The 17,537-nt window shown below is 37.5% G+C and overlaps 1 protein-coding gene across 1 annotated transcript; it reads right to left on the minus strand.

Annotated features, from left to right (window-relative positions):
- Positions 1–3,033: 3,033 nt before the first annotated feature.
- On the minus strand, positions 3,034–15,194 carry LOC129244511 (farnesyl pyrophosphate synthase-like). The gene is made up of 8 exons (XM_054882176.1): positions 15,022–15,194; positions 11,729–11,949; positions 10,883–10,971; positions 9,399–9,469; positions 9,187–9,327; positions 4,918–5,279; positions 4,625–4,851; positions 3,034–3,247 (listed from the first exon to the last, which is right to left on the minus strand). Exons 2-8 carry the CDS (start codon positions 11,932–11,934, stop codon positions 3,063–3,065), a joined length of 1,281 nt encoding a protein of 426 aa, XP_054738151.1. The 5' UTR covers positions 11,935–11,949; positions 15,022–15,194; the 3' UTR covers positions 3,034–3,062.
- Between the last annotated feature and the right edge of the window lie 2,343 nt (positions 15,195–17,537).

Here is a 17,537-nt window from a genome sequence, read left to right on the forward strand (position 1 = left end):
CGATTCATGGTTAAATTATAGTCAAAACTGAAGATGTTTGACAGTGAAACCAATCACGAAACGTGCGTCAGCTGTTTAAACCAACTGTTTAAAAAGAAAATAGCTAAAAAATCACCCTTTATTTGCATTTGTCGGTTCTGGGCATTGGTTTATTAAACAATGAAAAAGAGTACATATACAAATAGTTTTCATATAGTAATAGTTTCCTTTATTGTTTCGTAATACATATCTACAAGCGATAGATTTAATTAATATTTTATATTTTGTATCCCTCACAAAACAGTCGACAATCTTCAAGGTAGCCATGAAATGCCACACATCTCTTAATGAGATGGCTGAGTCATTTCGCCTAAGGACAATATGGGTTCCTGGCCATCGCGACATTGAGGGTAACTGCAGAGACGGTGAACTAGCGAGACTCGGCACCAAGTTGACCGATGAGTACATAGACAATGACATGGGCATACCCTTTTTTTTGTTTTTTTTGTCGGGACAACTAGCAAGTGCAGCACTCAGACATTAATTGAGTCCATTGTACTACACTTGGATTAACTTTTAATTTTCTTTAAATCTACCCGATCTCCGAAGAAATCTGAGTAGATCTTGTGGTGCCAAGGAGCCAAGATGGTCGCTTCTTAACACATCAGTGTCAAAGACCTCAAACTTGATTCGAGCGAAGGCGGGGCAGACACACAAGAAGTGGTCCGCCGTCTCATCCTCCTCTTCACAAGCTGGGCAGAGTACACTGTCTGAGATGCCCAACCTTTCCATGTGCTTTGCCCACAGAAAGTGGCCCGTCATCAGTCCAACCAGCCGTCTAAACTCCCCTCTGCCTAATGACAGAAGGGCTTGCGACAGTCGATCGGACATGACAGGTAACATCAGTTTTGTCCATCTGCAGCCTCTCTCAGCCTGCCAAGCTCGCTTGTGGGTGGTAGTTACCCATTTGCTAACCGTGGCCGTGATGGCCCATTTTAGCTAAGGAGTCAGAGGCCTCGTTACCCGCGATACCCACGTGTCCCGGGACCCATGTTAGCATCAGGCTGTTGTGTCTACCGACATAGTTCCGCCTAGATTTACAGGACTTCACTACCCCTGATGTGGTTGGAGGGCTGTCTAAGGCCATAAGCGCAGCTTGGCTGTCGCTGCAGACACATATAGATCTGGCTCTCCATCGTTTTTCCACAACAAAGTTCATCGCTTCTTGAACTGCATACACCTCCGCTTGAAACACAGATGCATGCATTCCAAGAGCAAAGTGCAGTTTTGTTCCGCTGGATTCCACGTAGACCCCAGAGCCAGAGCCATGCTCGGTCCTGGAACCATCCGTAAAAATGCGAAAACAGTGTTTACCGGGCTCATTTTCTGAGTCTCCCCACAACTGAGCCTCTGGTAGCACTACACTGTATCTCTTTTCAAGTACAACTCTTGATGGCATGGAGGGAATCGTTAGATCGATGACCATGCCTTCTCTGTGTTCCAATGCCGGACAAGGGCCGTACCAGTTCCCACTGTGTTTCAGTCTGCAGATGGCCTTCAAGGCCTCTCCTTGGATGAAAGCATCAAGTGGTGGTAAACCAATTAGAGCATCTAGTGCCGGGCCTGAAGTAATCGGAAAAGCTCCGGTACAACAGATGGCCACAGTGCGTTGCAGTCTGGATAAGGTCCTCCTGACTCCCACTACAGAGAGTCTACTCATCCAGACCACTGATGCATAGGGCATACCCTTACAAACATGTAAGCTACTTGATGAAATCATAAGGAAAGGAAACGAAAGATGGCGTAATGAATCCAACTGCAAAATCGCCCACCAACTGTGGCCGACTCTCAGTGCTGAACGCACAGAATCTTTGCTAAGCCAAAATAAGCACAGTCTTAGCACACGGATTTCAGTCATAACGGGACATTGTCTAATAAGTAGGCACGCCCAAAAGATGGGTGTGCAACACACATCACTTCTGCAGAACTTGTCTTGATGAGAAAGGGGAAGAGACAATCTTACACCTTATGTGCCATTATCCTGCTCCATCCAGACGGAGATTTGCTATGTTAGGCAGACAATTTTTTAACGAATTGGAAGATCTCAGTTTAGCAAAAATAGGAGGTATTCTAAAATTTTTGAAAAGCACACACTGGTTTTAGGAGAAATAGGGAAAGCTCCCCACGCGGCATCACAATGGGCTATGAGCCTGAGTGTGTCCCACAGGACAACTGCTTTAACCTAACCTAACCTATCTTATTGTATTTTGTAGTAAATGGGTCATAATTTTGCTGCGTGCACTTATTTACGTAGAATTTAGCATAACTTATGATTATATAAAAATACAAGCTTACTTTTGTAAACATTTGTAGTTTTATGCAAAAAAGTGGTATTATCGGTTTAATAATTCTCTGACAAACAACAATTATTCTTAATCAAAATTTATAAAATATCTGTGTTGCCTACACGAAAACTTTACGGCAGGGTCAAAATGAGATATTTCCATATGTGACGTGATAATTTAAAACAACCCAAAATTAAATACCCAGTTAGTTAGTGAAGAGTATTTTTTCAATATTTTATTGCTCACTGTATTTCCGTTGGTTCACAAGTAAATGCAAACAACCTGGTATGGTTGCATTTGCAAAATACCCTATGTGATTGGCATAGGCAAATCGAAGGAACCGCGGATAGCGAAACTGGTATCTCCGTTCCCACGACAGTCGGTTCTACGCCACCGGAACGACCCGGATTTATATTCGATCAAGGGCTGTCACTTTAGCAGCACTTCCCGTAAATGTATGGGGAATATTATATTTATGTTGGTACAGCAACAACAATAAAAACAACAGAGTGTTAGCTGGACTTCTGGTTGAGCTCGTCTACGACTTCATTTATTTGCGTTTGATAGCTCGTAAGGTTTGCAGGCGCAAACCAATGTGTTGCTGCTAAGCACTTTTTGATAAATTTATGGAGTCTTGTGGTTATAGGGACCCCCGCAAAGACTCATTTAAGATCAACTATCAAAACCTTTGCCCAAAAAAAGTTGGAAATCCGAGTTGTGTTATTAATTTATTAGTTTTTATATAATTCCTTTTTGATAAACTCCGTTAAGAATTTCTTGTAAAGCTTCACGTGGCACCTTAACCGATGCCTGTTGAATAAGTGTTTTTATCCTGTTGTATGTTTCCTCCTCTTGTTTGGCATAGAGGCTGGGTATATTCAGTTCTTCGTAGAGCTGCTTAACACGCGCGATCTTCTCGGGATCTGAAATGGAAATGGGAACATTCATTTCAAATTCGTTATGCGATGTATGACCGACTTATGATATAGTTATATATATATATAATTGACGCATACACCCTTTTTTAGATGTTTGGCCGAGCTCCTCCTCCTATTTGTGGTGTGCGCCTTGATGTTGTTCCACAAATTGAGGGACCTATAGTTTGAAGCCGACTCCGAACGGCAGATATTTTTATGAGGAGCTTTTTCATGGCAGAAATACAGTCGGAGGTTTGCCATTGCCTGCCGAGGGGCGACCGCTTTGGTTTTTCACCGAGATTCAAACCAACGTTCTCTCTGTGAATTCCGAATGGTAATCACGCACCAACCCATTCGGCTACGGCGCCCGCCAACTTATGATAAGTAAATGAAATTTACGATTGCGATCTTCTGAGGATCGGCAATTGGGCAAAGTGATTATATGAAAAACCGGTATATCACATTGGAGATTCATAAACTGTGCGCCGTGGGTCATGGTAGTGCTATTCTAAGTGAGTAATGAGAGTAACTAAATACAATTGAAACTGCTTCGAAAATATCGATGTTACGCTTCGTTGCATCCAAAATTTTCCACTCGATGTATAAATAGTCGATGCATCGATGTTTTTGGAAAACTGACATTTCTAGTACACTGCAGAGCAATTTCGGCTTTTCAGTTGGGCAAAAATGAGAAGTGAATTGTCTAGAAAATTTAAATGCCTCTTAAAAGTGTGGTTTCTTAGAAAAACTCATGACTCGGTATTTTCTTTTAAAAGGAAGTTGAAAAACTAATTCTGTAAAGGTAGTCGCAGTACAAAGATAATTGGGAACCCTTGATTTATATAATCCCTCAAGCATTAAGGGGGGAGCCTGCTTTAGAGGCTTCAAAAAATCTATTTTTTTTTTTGCATAAATGTCTTTCCAAACTATCCAAGAATGTGTTCTCGAAATTTCAGAAGCAAATTCAAAATATTTTCGGAGTTACAGAAGAAATTGTGAGCAAGCGTCGAGCAGGTATACGAGCGGCCGGATCGCTCGAAGTGCGATTTCTTGTTTTTTTTACGATTTTTCCTAATTGTTATTAAATCAAATTAATTTTTTTTTTGGGTTTTTGGTTTCTGATGAAAATTGCGACCTGCATCTTTCCCGCCACAGGACACATGCACACTCGAGGCGCCTCGGCAAAATGCTTGTACCGGGCACAATATGACATATATTTTAATGAAAAAATTTGAGAAGACTGTTGAAATATATAAGAATAAAACCTGAAAGTTTCGTTTCAATCGAATATTTCTTGCCTTACCAAAAAAATCCACGAAAAAATCGATTTTTATGTGATGATTTATGTGCATATGTACATATTATATGTATGTTTATACATACCACTTTGCCCATAACACTCCTCCATCAGCGACTTTTGTTCCGGGTTGGCTAATTCCATGCACGCCACAGCCAACCAGGTGCACTTATTGGCCTCTATGTCTGTGCCAATCTTACCAGTGAAGTCAGGACTACCAAAGCAATCAAGGAAATCATTTTGTACTTGATAAAATTTACCTAACTCAATTGAAATGGCTTCACATTCGCTGAACATTTTTTGATCTTTAACACTAAAAATGAAGATTATTAAAATATGTTTTGTTTTACTCTGATAAATATTTCAAGTGATTGCTCACTTCGCCAAATATAAAGCCGAAGTCACGGGTAAATAGAAGCAGCTGGCGGCAGTTTTAGTCTTTACAATCGCATCGTATAAGTCCCTAGTGAAAGTGGTCACGCTTCTTCGACCGGCAAGCATATCCATTGACTGCCCAGTCGCATATTTAAAGGCACTTTGACAAAACAATTCGACCAGATCAACATAGCAGTCCAAATGGCGGAAATTTTTTTTCAATATTTTATAGATTCCATTTTCAATCATGAGCGCATCGTTCACAGCATTGAGACCAACTTCATCCAATTTATACCAACACAACTGGCCCCGACGTTTTATGCCTTTGTCCATGATATCATCAGTGATGAGGATGACTGAGTGAAGCTGCGGAACACAAACAAATTTAAAAATATACACATAGGCCTTACACCTTACAATTCTAATATTTTTGAATTGATTAACCGTACAATATAAATTTAAGCTGCACCTAAAATTTATATGAGCCGACCTACAAGACAAAGGGAGAAGGAGTATGAAACAAGTATATTAAGATAAGAGACACGTACTGAAGAATCAGGAAACATACAAAAGGTTTCCAACCTGGAGCTGACATTTGCAAAGAAAAGTACAGCAAAGAGATAAACGATATGAATGGTATTTTCAACGTATCGAAAGATCACTTCAGATTGAAGTGTTAAACCATAATGACCACATACCGCTCGAATGTAATGTTTATACGGCTGAAAACAGAATGGAACCACCCTTTTGCCAAGACACTAAAGGCACAATTAGTAGGCTTAAAAATTATAACGGCTGTGGTAGCCATGCAATCAATGTGGAATTGTTAAAATACGATGGATATGAACTCCACAAATATGATTACAAGAAAAACTGCCTACAGGGGGAGGAAGTATAATTGTACAAATACATAAAAAAGGGACTGTGTTATGATTGAATCAGTGAATAAAAATAAATAAATAAATGAATAAATACAAATATGTTTATGTGGCCAAAGCATTTCTAAAATTGAATTTATTTCAGCGACTTTCTCTCTTGTCCGCGAACTTTTCAAATATACAATGCAATACCAAAGCGCGCCGTCTGAGCTTGTTCGTGTTTGCTTCTGTCACACAATCAGTCAGACTGGTGAACGCTAATGGTCCGGGAAGAGCGCAGCATAATGCATAATGGCAAGGGTTAATCTTCGAATTACTATCGAATTGCTATCTGGAATGCCCAACCGGCCTATCTGACAAACTATATGGTTTCAGACGGACTAGATCGACTGTGGACGTTATCAGAACAGTGACAAATATAGCGCGCGGAGGGCACACGCGCACCAAGTTCTGTGCAATTATCACGCTAGACGTCAAAAATGCGTTCAATTCGGCGAGGTGGTCAAATATTTTGCTGTCTCTAAAAAATCCCCAAGTCCCTGGCTATCTAATACGCATAATACGAAGCTACTTTAGGGATAAAATCTTGCAGTATGATACGCATAACGGTCTAAAGACATAGAAAGTCACTGGTGGCGTCCCTCAGAGCTCAATCTTTGGACCCTCACTGTGGACAGCCATGTACGACAGAGTACTTAGCTTAAAATTGCCGGATAAAGCAACACTGGTAGACTATGCCGATGACATCGCTCTCGTGGTCGCGGACAAGAAGCTAGATCACCTGCAGGAGAAGTGTAATGATCCGGCAGCTGGAGTCCAACTATGGCTCTCTGCAGCGGGGTTGAAGTTGGCAGTACAAAAAAACGGAAGCGGTCGTCGTAACTGCTGAACTGAAGAAAAAGAGAGTTCATGAAATTGCGGATAGGTGGCCATGAAATACTGTCGCAAGAGGCAATAAAGTATGTGGGTTCCAAAGCAGCGACAGTCAGCGGTGCACTTACAAGAATTCTTCCAAACATAGGCGGACCGCAAGGCGCCAGAAGACACCTCCTGGTAAGTGTAATGGATTTAGTCATCTTATATGCTGCTCCTATATGGGCAGGAGCTAAGTAATCGAATGTTAGACCCGTAGCTCAAGTGCACCGACGAAATGCACTAAGGGTCACGTGCGCATACAGGACCGTATCAGACGACGCGGTTTGCGTCATCGCTGGAAAGCTCCTAATAGATATAGTTGTGCAGGAAATGGGACAACTTTATGACAGGCAAGTAGTAAAGCCGACAACTGAAGCTAAAGCTGCAGAACGTCTGCATTCCTTAGAAAAGTGGCAAAGTAGATGGGACTCGTCTGTTACCGGTCATTGGATCTATTGACTCATCCCCAAAATTAGTCAATTGGTGACCAGAAAGCACGGAAACGTAGACCACTATTTAACCCAAATATTGAGCAGTCACGGATATTTCTTGGAGTACCTCCATCGTTTTCACATGGAGGACACTTCGTTCTGTCCAAGGTGCAACAATGCAATAGAAAGCGCGGAGCACGCGTTCTTCTACTGTGATCGTTTCAACGAAGAACGCCGAACGCTTGAGTTAGTCTTGGGTGAACAGCTGAGCCCAGACATGTGTGCATCATATGACTGTTGGAACGCAGTTAAAAGTTTGGCTTAGAGGATAATACTGTCCCTGCAACGCGCGGAGTGGCAGCGCAAAACGCAGAGAAAAACAAATCAGCCCTCGATGGGAGGTGGAGTGTCTATGAACTGATGACAAATCACAGGCGGTCGAGTCATGTGCTCACGACGGCATAAGACGGCAAATATTACCGCAACATCTTCTTTGCTGCAGCTGCAAAAGAAACCTTGATAGCGTATAACACCCATACGCCCATGTGAGAGGAACTTGAGAGCATGTCATACATACCACTGGTAGGACGGCACAGAGACATTAGAAAATGAGCCTATAGCATGAAGCTGGAGCTGAACAGAGAAAAGCGCATTAAATTTGCTAATAATTATAATATAAGTAAGTAAACGTTTTGTTGCCAACAAAATAATCGCCCAAAACACTCAATCGAGATCGTTAAGCTTTGGCTCTTGTGAAATGCTCCAAAACAGCTCAAAATACCCCATCAATCGCTCGTCACAATCCCCTTTGAGCAGCTGTGGGATCTATTAGAAAAATGAATGCGACAGCTGGTAACAACAAGTAAGGTGGCTTTGCGAAGTGTTTTGCGGGCAGAGTGGCGGCAGATTACAACTGAGGAAACAGAGAAGTTAGTAATGGCAATGCCAAATAGATTGAGTGAAGTCCTAAAACATCTTGGCTATCCAAAAAACATGAAGGGGACCGATACCTGTAAAATTTCGAAAAAAAAAATTTTGTTTTCAGAAAATGTTAATACAATCCTTTAAGAATATGTCAAACAATTTTTAGAACGTAAATTTAAATATTTCTTATATTATAGATCGTCAACCGTGATGACTCTATTCTTTGCGTTCGAGCCCTGGGAGAGGTGTAGGCACGTTGTCGACCTTAGACGCGATTTTCTCAAAACTATATTTTTCGAATTGGGGTACACGATAACTCGAAAAGTTATTGACCGATCTCCCTGAAATTTTGCACACATCTTTTTACGATATTACTTTCTATGTAAATTTACAGGTTTTCGAAAATTTTTCAAAAAAATAATTTTTTCGAAGCAAAAATAGTAGGAAAATTCGCCCCAAAATTATTTTTTTTTTGAAGCATTTTATTCCGCGACTTGTTTTCTATTTATTGTTAATTCATATAGAAATTATGACATTAATAAACAAAAAAATTTTTGGTGTTTTGTATTCAGGTCACTGACGCCGATGCTACAATGCCCGCCGATTGAGAAGCTCCGATGCGACCTTCCTGGAAGAATTGAGTGTACATCCGCCATTTTAAATGATTAAAATGAAAAAAAAAAAATTTATATTATTTTAATGTATAAATAAACTGTCCGCCAATTTTGAAAAAAATATATTGACTTCTTCATTTTAAATAATTTTAATGAAAATCAGGGAAAATATGGCCGTTTACAGCTATCTGTCCCCTTACGTTTTAAAACTGTATGCAGACTTTCTGGTTGCTATATTTACGACTTGGTGCAATTATTTACCGTTATCTAAGCAATGAAGTGAGCGATCGCGTTATTTTCTTTTGCTTTTGTAATTTAAGAATGTAATGAAAAAAGAAATAAATAAAATATGTTTCCAATTACAAATTTCGATAGTGTTTTTCATGAAAATATTTGTAAGGTGTACGCAAACTTTATGGGATATGTGTAATTGCAGTTGGTAAAAATGAAATGTGTTTTTAGGCTATCAAAATATTATATATCTACATATATAAGTCTAAGTCAATAATACCAGTTCACGGCACCAGTCAAGCAAATGCGCCAATCTTAAGTTTTCCGCAGTGAGTTGATCGCCTTTCATTAAATTTTTGTAAGTCAAAACGGTAATTACACTATTTTTCGTATTGGTTGGTGACAAATTGTAGTTTAGAGCCTGTGAAGTGTAAATATTTCTTTGAGCATTGGTTAACTTTGAATTGAGTTTAGAAAATCAGTATTTACTACCTTCTCGAACCAGTCTGCAGCCATTTTGCTTTCGTATCCATTACCAAAATCCGTAAGATCTCTTACAACATCTGTAAATAAATTAAGGCTCATTAGATAGGAAAGAAAAGAAAAAAAAAAACCAAGAACAAAATCCGTTTTCCCTTTTGAGACCAAACTCAATTATTCAAATGTAATATCGAATGCAAACAGAATAAATTTCCACGATAAAAGAGCATATCACGAAAACAAAAAGAAGAGGATTTGGCCGTCTTCATAAGAGGATTATATGAGAAGTTCATTTTGAGGTATAGAAATTTCAAAGAATTGATTTTTTGTTTTTACAATGTTTCGAAAGTATAGTATTTTAAGAATATTCTGTGAAATTTTCATGCGGAAATTACCAATATTATAGCTTCTACAGCCCATTAACTAAATTAAATTTGAAATCTGAAAATTTAATACGTCGTTTAAAAAAAAAAACGATTTATAGTAGCGGGACATAGCTATAGCCATACTGATTAATAATTTTTTTGTTTCTTATATTTCAGATAAATAGAAGAGCCAAAATGGGCAACGCCGTCTACGTCTAATTTTTCGGGAGGGTCAACTTCAGCGCCATTTTTTAAATTACTAAAATTAAAAAATTTTGTTTTTTAATTTTTTGTATGTAAAAGAAGTTAAATAAAAAGCCTAAAAAAATTAATTATCGTTTTTCATTTTTGTATTGTAAAAAAATTCCTAAAAATACACTAAATTTTCGAGCTCTTGACCAGCGGTTCCGGTGGTGAAATGGAAGTTGTTGAATAGAGATGAACGGCAGTTTTGTAATATTAATTTATTTAATTAACTAAATTATTCGATGTTCAGAAAAATTTAAAACCGGCTGTTACTCCACCACTCAAAGTGACAGTTACTGCGATAACAAACGAACTGTTACACTGTGTTTTTACATATTTCTACACACTGGGTTGTTCGGAAAGTAATTTCGTTTTTTGTTTTTTGCCGACAGAGGATTTAATTGTATTTTGTCACAGCTAACCTCACACTTAAGTCGCATTGTCATTATATGTTTTGACCGGTGATATAGCAAGGCTTGTATGTGAATAAGTTCAATTGATTTTACGCAGTAGTTTTTAGTCGGTGCCCTTTAAATATGGAGAGCAATAAGCAGCATAAGGTAAAAATGCTGTTCAATCCAGAAAGAAATTAGCCGATGTGTATGGAGAAGATGCCAGTGCCAGAACTGGTTTGCAAAATTTTGATCTGGAAATTTTGATGTCAAAGATGCACCACGTTCTGGAAGGCCGATTGAACGTTGATAAAGACACGATAAAGGCATTAGTTGCTGCAAACCGGCGAATAACAACAAGTGAGATCGATGAGAGGTTAAATTTATCGAATTCAACTGTTTTTTTTTTTTAATATTTATTCATCATACGAGGATCGTCTTTCATTTTCACCCCAAAAAAATCAAATTACTTTGCGAACAACCCAATAATTACCTGGATAGACAGCGATAAATCCATCGATCTCATTTTTTCCCATCGCCAAGGGCACAGAAAGATTTCCAATTGTTGACGAAGTACTCGTACTAAAAATTAATCAAAAATAAAATATAAATCATAATCAATGTTCGCAAAGAAATTTTAATTTTAACAGATTTACTGAATTTCTACATAGCAACTGCTTGGAGGACCCGCAGAATTTTCTGTGTATTTAAAGGGGCAAACCTTATTTCTCTCACGCATAACTTTTTGTTTTTGTGTCCTATCTTTGAACTGTAACATCTAGGTTTCAGATCAGTGAAACTCAATTTAGTAGTAAATTACTTGAAAAGACCGAGCAAAAACTGAATTTTCGTAATAGATTTAAATAGGAAATTTTTTCCTATTTCTATACTAAAAAACAACATAGCTGATGAATTTGTATGCAGCTGAAAAGTTTTAGATCTCGATGAATAACGATATCCTACCTCTCTTGGCCCGGTGCCAAAACAAAAGTAATCCATACGTCACGCAGAATACGCCAATCGTGTCGGTTGGATTCATTATTATTTGAGAAACAGCTCTAATGACTTAATATAAAACATTTACTCTCTGTCTATGCTTCTTTTATTATTTTCGGTCATTTTCAAGTAGAAGGACTTGGTTTCTGTTCAAGCTGTTAATTTGCAGAACATCTAACAGTGCAGTTACATGAATGTAAGAAGGTCTGTTCCCCTTGGCGGTTTAAAATTGCATACATACATTTGTAGGTTTATACATATATATATGCACATATGTAGTAAATCCTTCATGATCCATATTTTAATATTTTTATAAAATTTTTTCCGTTCACCATTCACTTACCACATAGTTCTACTAAGATTTTGCTCGTGTGCCTCCTGAATAGTCAGTTGATTGGTGCGATGCTTTCCGACTCCGAGCATAGAAGTGCGATATTGCGATGCGCTCCTGGGAAAATCAGTTTTGCTTTTGGTTCCGCTAGCGCTTGAAATGACTCGTGCAACTATTCGTGAATGCATTCGAGGCCATTCTCGCATCGATAAAAGCATTTTGGTGGTCTGATTCTACAAAGTAATAAAGCTAATAAATTACTTAGTTGCTGTGTAGTTGAGATATTCGTGGGAATTAATTTTTATAATGAGAATTGGATCATTTCGTTGATATTTTTCAACAAATTTTGCTTCGAAAAATTACGACCGGGCAGATGGCGCTACGTTTGAAATATTTGAAAATAAATACAGTTATCTGAGTTTATCTACTCAAAGTTACAGAGACTAATTTGAGATATTTTCGAAAATATTTACAACTCTGATCGCAGCGAGATATCAAGCAGGTGTTCAGGTATCTGAGTGGATTTGAAATACATTTTTTTATTTTTGGTTTTAACGATGTTAAAATGGTGGTCAGGATTTAATGCCTTTCCTATAGAAATAATAATACTTAGAAAGGAAATTTTAATTATTTTTATGGTTATCAGGCCATATCAACATTTGAGACCAGTCCACTTTTTGGTGCTGTCCCCCGTATTCATGCTAGTTTTGAGAAGGCCATCTAAAAGTGTTTACAAGTGTAGTTTGTTTTACACCGTGCGACAAGAAGCAAAAAATTTCTAGATTTAAAAAAATTAATAAAGTTGCAAATCGGGTGGCCAAATACAGTAATTTTACGTTTTTAGTTTAGTGAAGGGTTGGTTTTTATTAAAAAAAAAAAACAGCAGACTTCGATGAAAAGATGAAGTGCCAGGCATCTATAAGGGGTATACGAAATTCAGGCACGAAACGGGCGGCTTATTCAACACCGAAAGGGACCTTTTCGGAGGCAGTGTCTTTTGCGTTAACACAGGAAACAGCAACTCTTTTGAGTAAGCCAGTGCAGAAAGTCCAACGGGTTGAAGAGCCTACCTCCCTAGAAGAAACAATATGGAGAAAAAGGAAAAGTCATTTGAATGGTCCTGAGCGAAAGTTGCTGGAGGAAGACCATCAAAAACTGAAAGGGCGATTGAAAGTCCTATGGCCACGGCACAGTGTTGGTAATTATGTATGCCAGAGCAGTCCATTTCACTGATTCACTTCACTAGTGGAGTAGTTTAGATTTGTTTGCTGTGCGTATTTTAACATAACTCTATTAGTTTCGAGGATTATTGAGCTTATTCTTATATATCAATTTAACAAAAAATGAATAAATTTGAGTCAGTTAATTTTCAAAAAATACAAAACAAAAAATTTCCAAAAAATTGGGAAAAAATTGTTTTTGGTAATTTTATTTTGTCCTAAACAATAAAAAAATAAAAAGTATTCAATTTAAAAACTCTTAACCTAAATTTTTAATATGGAATAAATTTTGAAATAGTTTCAAAATATTTTTAGTTTTCTTCTTATTATGTTCCACATTGAACCTTTACTCATACGAGGGGTGCCTTTTATATGTCGGGATTAGAGAACAGAAACAAATTTTAATCATCGAAAATCACTTTATTGTTTTTCAAAATATTCTCCATGAAGATCTATACACTTTTGCTTGCGTTTGAACCAATTGTCGGAGCACTTTTGCCACTCTGAATGAGGTACCTCCAAAACAGGCATTCTGAATGCCGCAACCGCTTCTTCAGGTGTCGAAAAACGTTGACCTCTCAGTTTGTTTTTTACGTACGGGAATAAAAAGAAGTCATTTGGTGCCAAGTCAGGACTATACGGCGGATGACCCATTAATCCACGTCGAAAGTTGTAAAAAATAATCGCACGAAAATGTTCACGATTTAATTCCATTTTTGGACCGAGATGAATCTTTTACGTTACTGTAAACAACACAAGTAGCGCTGGTACTTCAAAACGTTCTGAGTACGTAAAAGCCAAAAAATGTGAAACTTTGCGATACAGCTGTCAGTTTCCAGATTGCAACACCAGGGTTGCCAAATCCCGACATATAAAAGGCACCCCTCGTACTCAAACCTACAACTGAACTAGAAGAATTGACGGCAATGATCAAATTATTACATTATTACTATTACAATATATATTCTATAAAATAGATGAAAAGCTTCCCAGTATCACCTTGCAACCACCCATTGACCATGGTTGCTTAAAACTTCCAGATAAAAGGTATTTGATAGTTAAATTCCTACCGCTCAATGGCTTGACGATGCAAGATTTGAATGAAAAATGTGACTAGACATTTTATCAATCTTAAGACAAAACCGACATTCCGTGTCAGTAGGCAAACCTCTTCGCGACATGCGCAATAACACTCCGTTAGGTAACCAGTAAGTAGCCTGATGCTACTTAATAATTTGATGTCCTTTCTGCCGAGCGAGCAATCAGAAACTGCTTTCTGTCTGAGGTCTTCCTACTGCCCATTAGTACTTATCCGCGTTGGATTTACCACTCAGTTACGACGCCCTGTGATCAGCTACCACTGTGATCAGTTACTGGTCCAACAGTACTGTATGTAATATATTTTTGCCAGAAACTGAGGGAGGTTATATCACTTATTAATGAGCTTAGATGAACGTTTCTCAAGATTTAGGCTGGTGCTGAATGAGAGAACTAGCATCTCAACCTGGAGCAAGTTAGACCACATGCCCATCTCGATGGAAAGCTTGATGCTAAACTTAAAGGACCTGCGCCAACTCCTGATTCATTCTTTATTTGGCTTTGCTTCATTGTCCTTACGCAGGTATCTGAAGTCAAGAGGACGGGCGACTTCTGGGCGAAGAATATTGCTTGGTAAATATCGGCACAAATAAATCTTCTAAGTCAATGTGTCAGGAATTAAACTAAGTTTAAAACATGAATTTTCCACGGAATAATTGTTTGAATTTCACAGTTTCCTTTGATGCTGCTGCTACCGGTGAGTAAGTCCTTAGAACGACACGGCGCGCCAACTTCTCACTGACAGACTATGACCGAGAGAGAAGTCAACTCTTGCAGTTCATTTATCCATAGTATGGCTGCCTTTTGTAGTACTTTTCGCTTCCTTACTAAAGTAGTCGTAAGTAATGATTGAATGGGCGATCTCACCCTAAATACTTTCTATAAGCTTTGTGCTAAAAATCCATGTCTGACCAACATTTTTTCTGTAGTTCAATTTTAGATATGGTACATAAAACAATAACAAATTGTTCCTAATACTATTCGCACCTTGTTTACGTTTAAGTTTGTTGCTCAAATATCACTGCTATTTGTCCACCCTATGATGATGGCGAGTATTTTTTTATCCTTTATCACAAATTTTTGAACTCAAATGTCACTATCACTTATCTCGTTTGCATTTATTATATGTTTTAACGGTTTTTTCCTTAATTTTTAAAAGTAGAAACGCCGCAAATGTGTAATGCACCGAAAGCAAATTAATACTGCGAAAATATGAAACTTGCCCGCTTTAAAATAAAGTCAAGCTCAAGTCCATGCCATACGCGCAATCGAGTGGCAGCAGCGGCAAAAGTTTGTTTTCAAGCATGAGATTCAAACTGAATTAGTATTCAATAATTTTCCTATAGTTAGATGCCTCAAGATAAATACATTTTACAATCATAGATTTCCACACCGATAGCAGTTAGAGACTGCACTACATTGGGTTGTGCAAAAGTATTGGACTCGTATATTAAAGAAGGAATGCCAATGCGATAATTAAATCAAATAATTAATAAATACTTACTTTTGCAATCCTACTTACGCATGTATTAGTCTCTTAGTTGTTTAGATACATTTTATGACTTTCACTTGAGCCATTTTAGTACGAATACTCGATTGGAAAATTTCATCAACTTAACAAGTTTGATAATCGGTTAAAATACTGCTTTAATTTTCTTTCAATTACAAGTCAACATAAAATTCTTTACACAACAATTAAAATACTCGTTTATAAATAATTAATAACATAAATTACTATTTAACTGCATTTCATTGTTTACCGGTCAACTGGAGTAAAATATAAAATAAGCAAACTGCAATGGGATAATAAAAATATCTATCTTTGTCATAGGTGAAATAAGTGGCTGTATAAATGTACGATTTAGTTATTTCCTTTCTATTTAAGTTCATTTTTAAAATCAATGGTAGGCATTTCTAGTAACGCTTCACGTGGCACAGTTGCCGTAAGTGTTAGGTTTATTTTTCGTAATTAGCTTAGACGTTGGGCATATCAAAACCTTCGTAGGATTTCTAAAGATTTGATAAAACTTTAAATATTTCGAAAAATTCTGTTTACGGTTTGTAGCGTTGCTTTATATGGTATTTGTTGTATGTATTTTCATAAAACGAAATATAATGGGGTTTTTTATAATTTTGCAGCGGGGTGTGTATGAGAAGAAATCGTAGAGGCACGAATTAATATATTTTTAAGGATTAATTGACATATGAACAAACCCACGGAAATCGAAATTTCATAATGCATTGTGAGTGCACTTTGCATACGAAATTTGTAGTTCGATTAAATTTTTCCAAAACTTTTAAATATTCGCACCTTCTGCTTAAAGCTGATATCTTCTACTAGATTTTTGGAAATCCTCTTTTTGCTGAAATACCGTATATTTAAGGGACAACACCACTGTGTACGCGTGAAAGTTAAGTGATTAGTGATTTTCATGAATTTTTTTTATAAGAAGGGATGAGTATTTGAGAATCGGACAGATTATAATTTATTAAACATATATTCAACTATACTGACACAAATTTTTATTAAAAAAAGAGGTTGTCTGCAAAGTCGGTTTACTGACGATAGTTTAACGTGATAACGTCATAAGAAAATACTGATTGAATGGTTGCATTTTTCAAAAGAAAATTTTAATTTTATTTGTTTGATACATATTTTGTATGGATTTAGAGAATGAGTTAACATTAACATAACATATACTTTAACATAACATAACATAACATAACATAACATAACATAACATAACATGACATAACACAACACAACACAACACAACATAACATAACATGACATAACACAACACAACACAACACAACACAACACAACACAACACAACACAACACAACACAACACAACACAACACAACACAACACAACACAACACAACACAACACAACACAACACAACACAACACAACACAACACAACACAACACAACACAACACAACACAAAACAACACAACACAACACAACACAACACAACACAACACAACACAACACAACACAACACAACACAACACAACACAACACAACACAACACAACACAACACAACACAACACAACACAGCACAACACAACACAACACAACACAACACAACACAACACAACACAACACAACACAACACAACACAACACAACACAACACAACACAACACAACACAACACAACACAACACAACACAACACAACACAACACAACACAACACAACACAACACAACACAACACAACACAACACAACATAACATAACATAACATAACATAACATAACATAACAAATTACCCCGTATTAAAGCACTTATCAGCAGCTTTCATTTGATACCCATATTGTACATACACAACCAAAGGTTACCCGGGTCCACGTTTTGTCCTATATCTCGAGACCCCAGTCACGGAGCGGCATGAAAAATACTCTGTACTAAAGCATTCGCCAACAGCTTCAATTTGATATCCATATTGTACATACACATCCGAAGGTTACCCGGGTCCACGTTTTGACCTATATCT

This window comes from Anastrepha obliqua, chromosome 4, assembly GCF_027943255.1.
Source record: "Anastrepha obliqua isolate idAnaObli1 chromosome 4, idAnaObli1_1.0, whole genome shotgun sequence".
Classification (NCBI taxonomy): Eukaryota; Metazoa; Arthropoda; class Insecta; order Diptera; family Tephritidae; genus Anastrepha; species Anastrepha obliqua.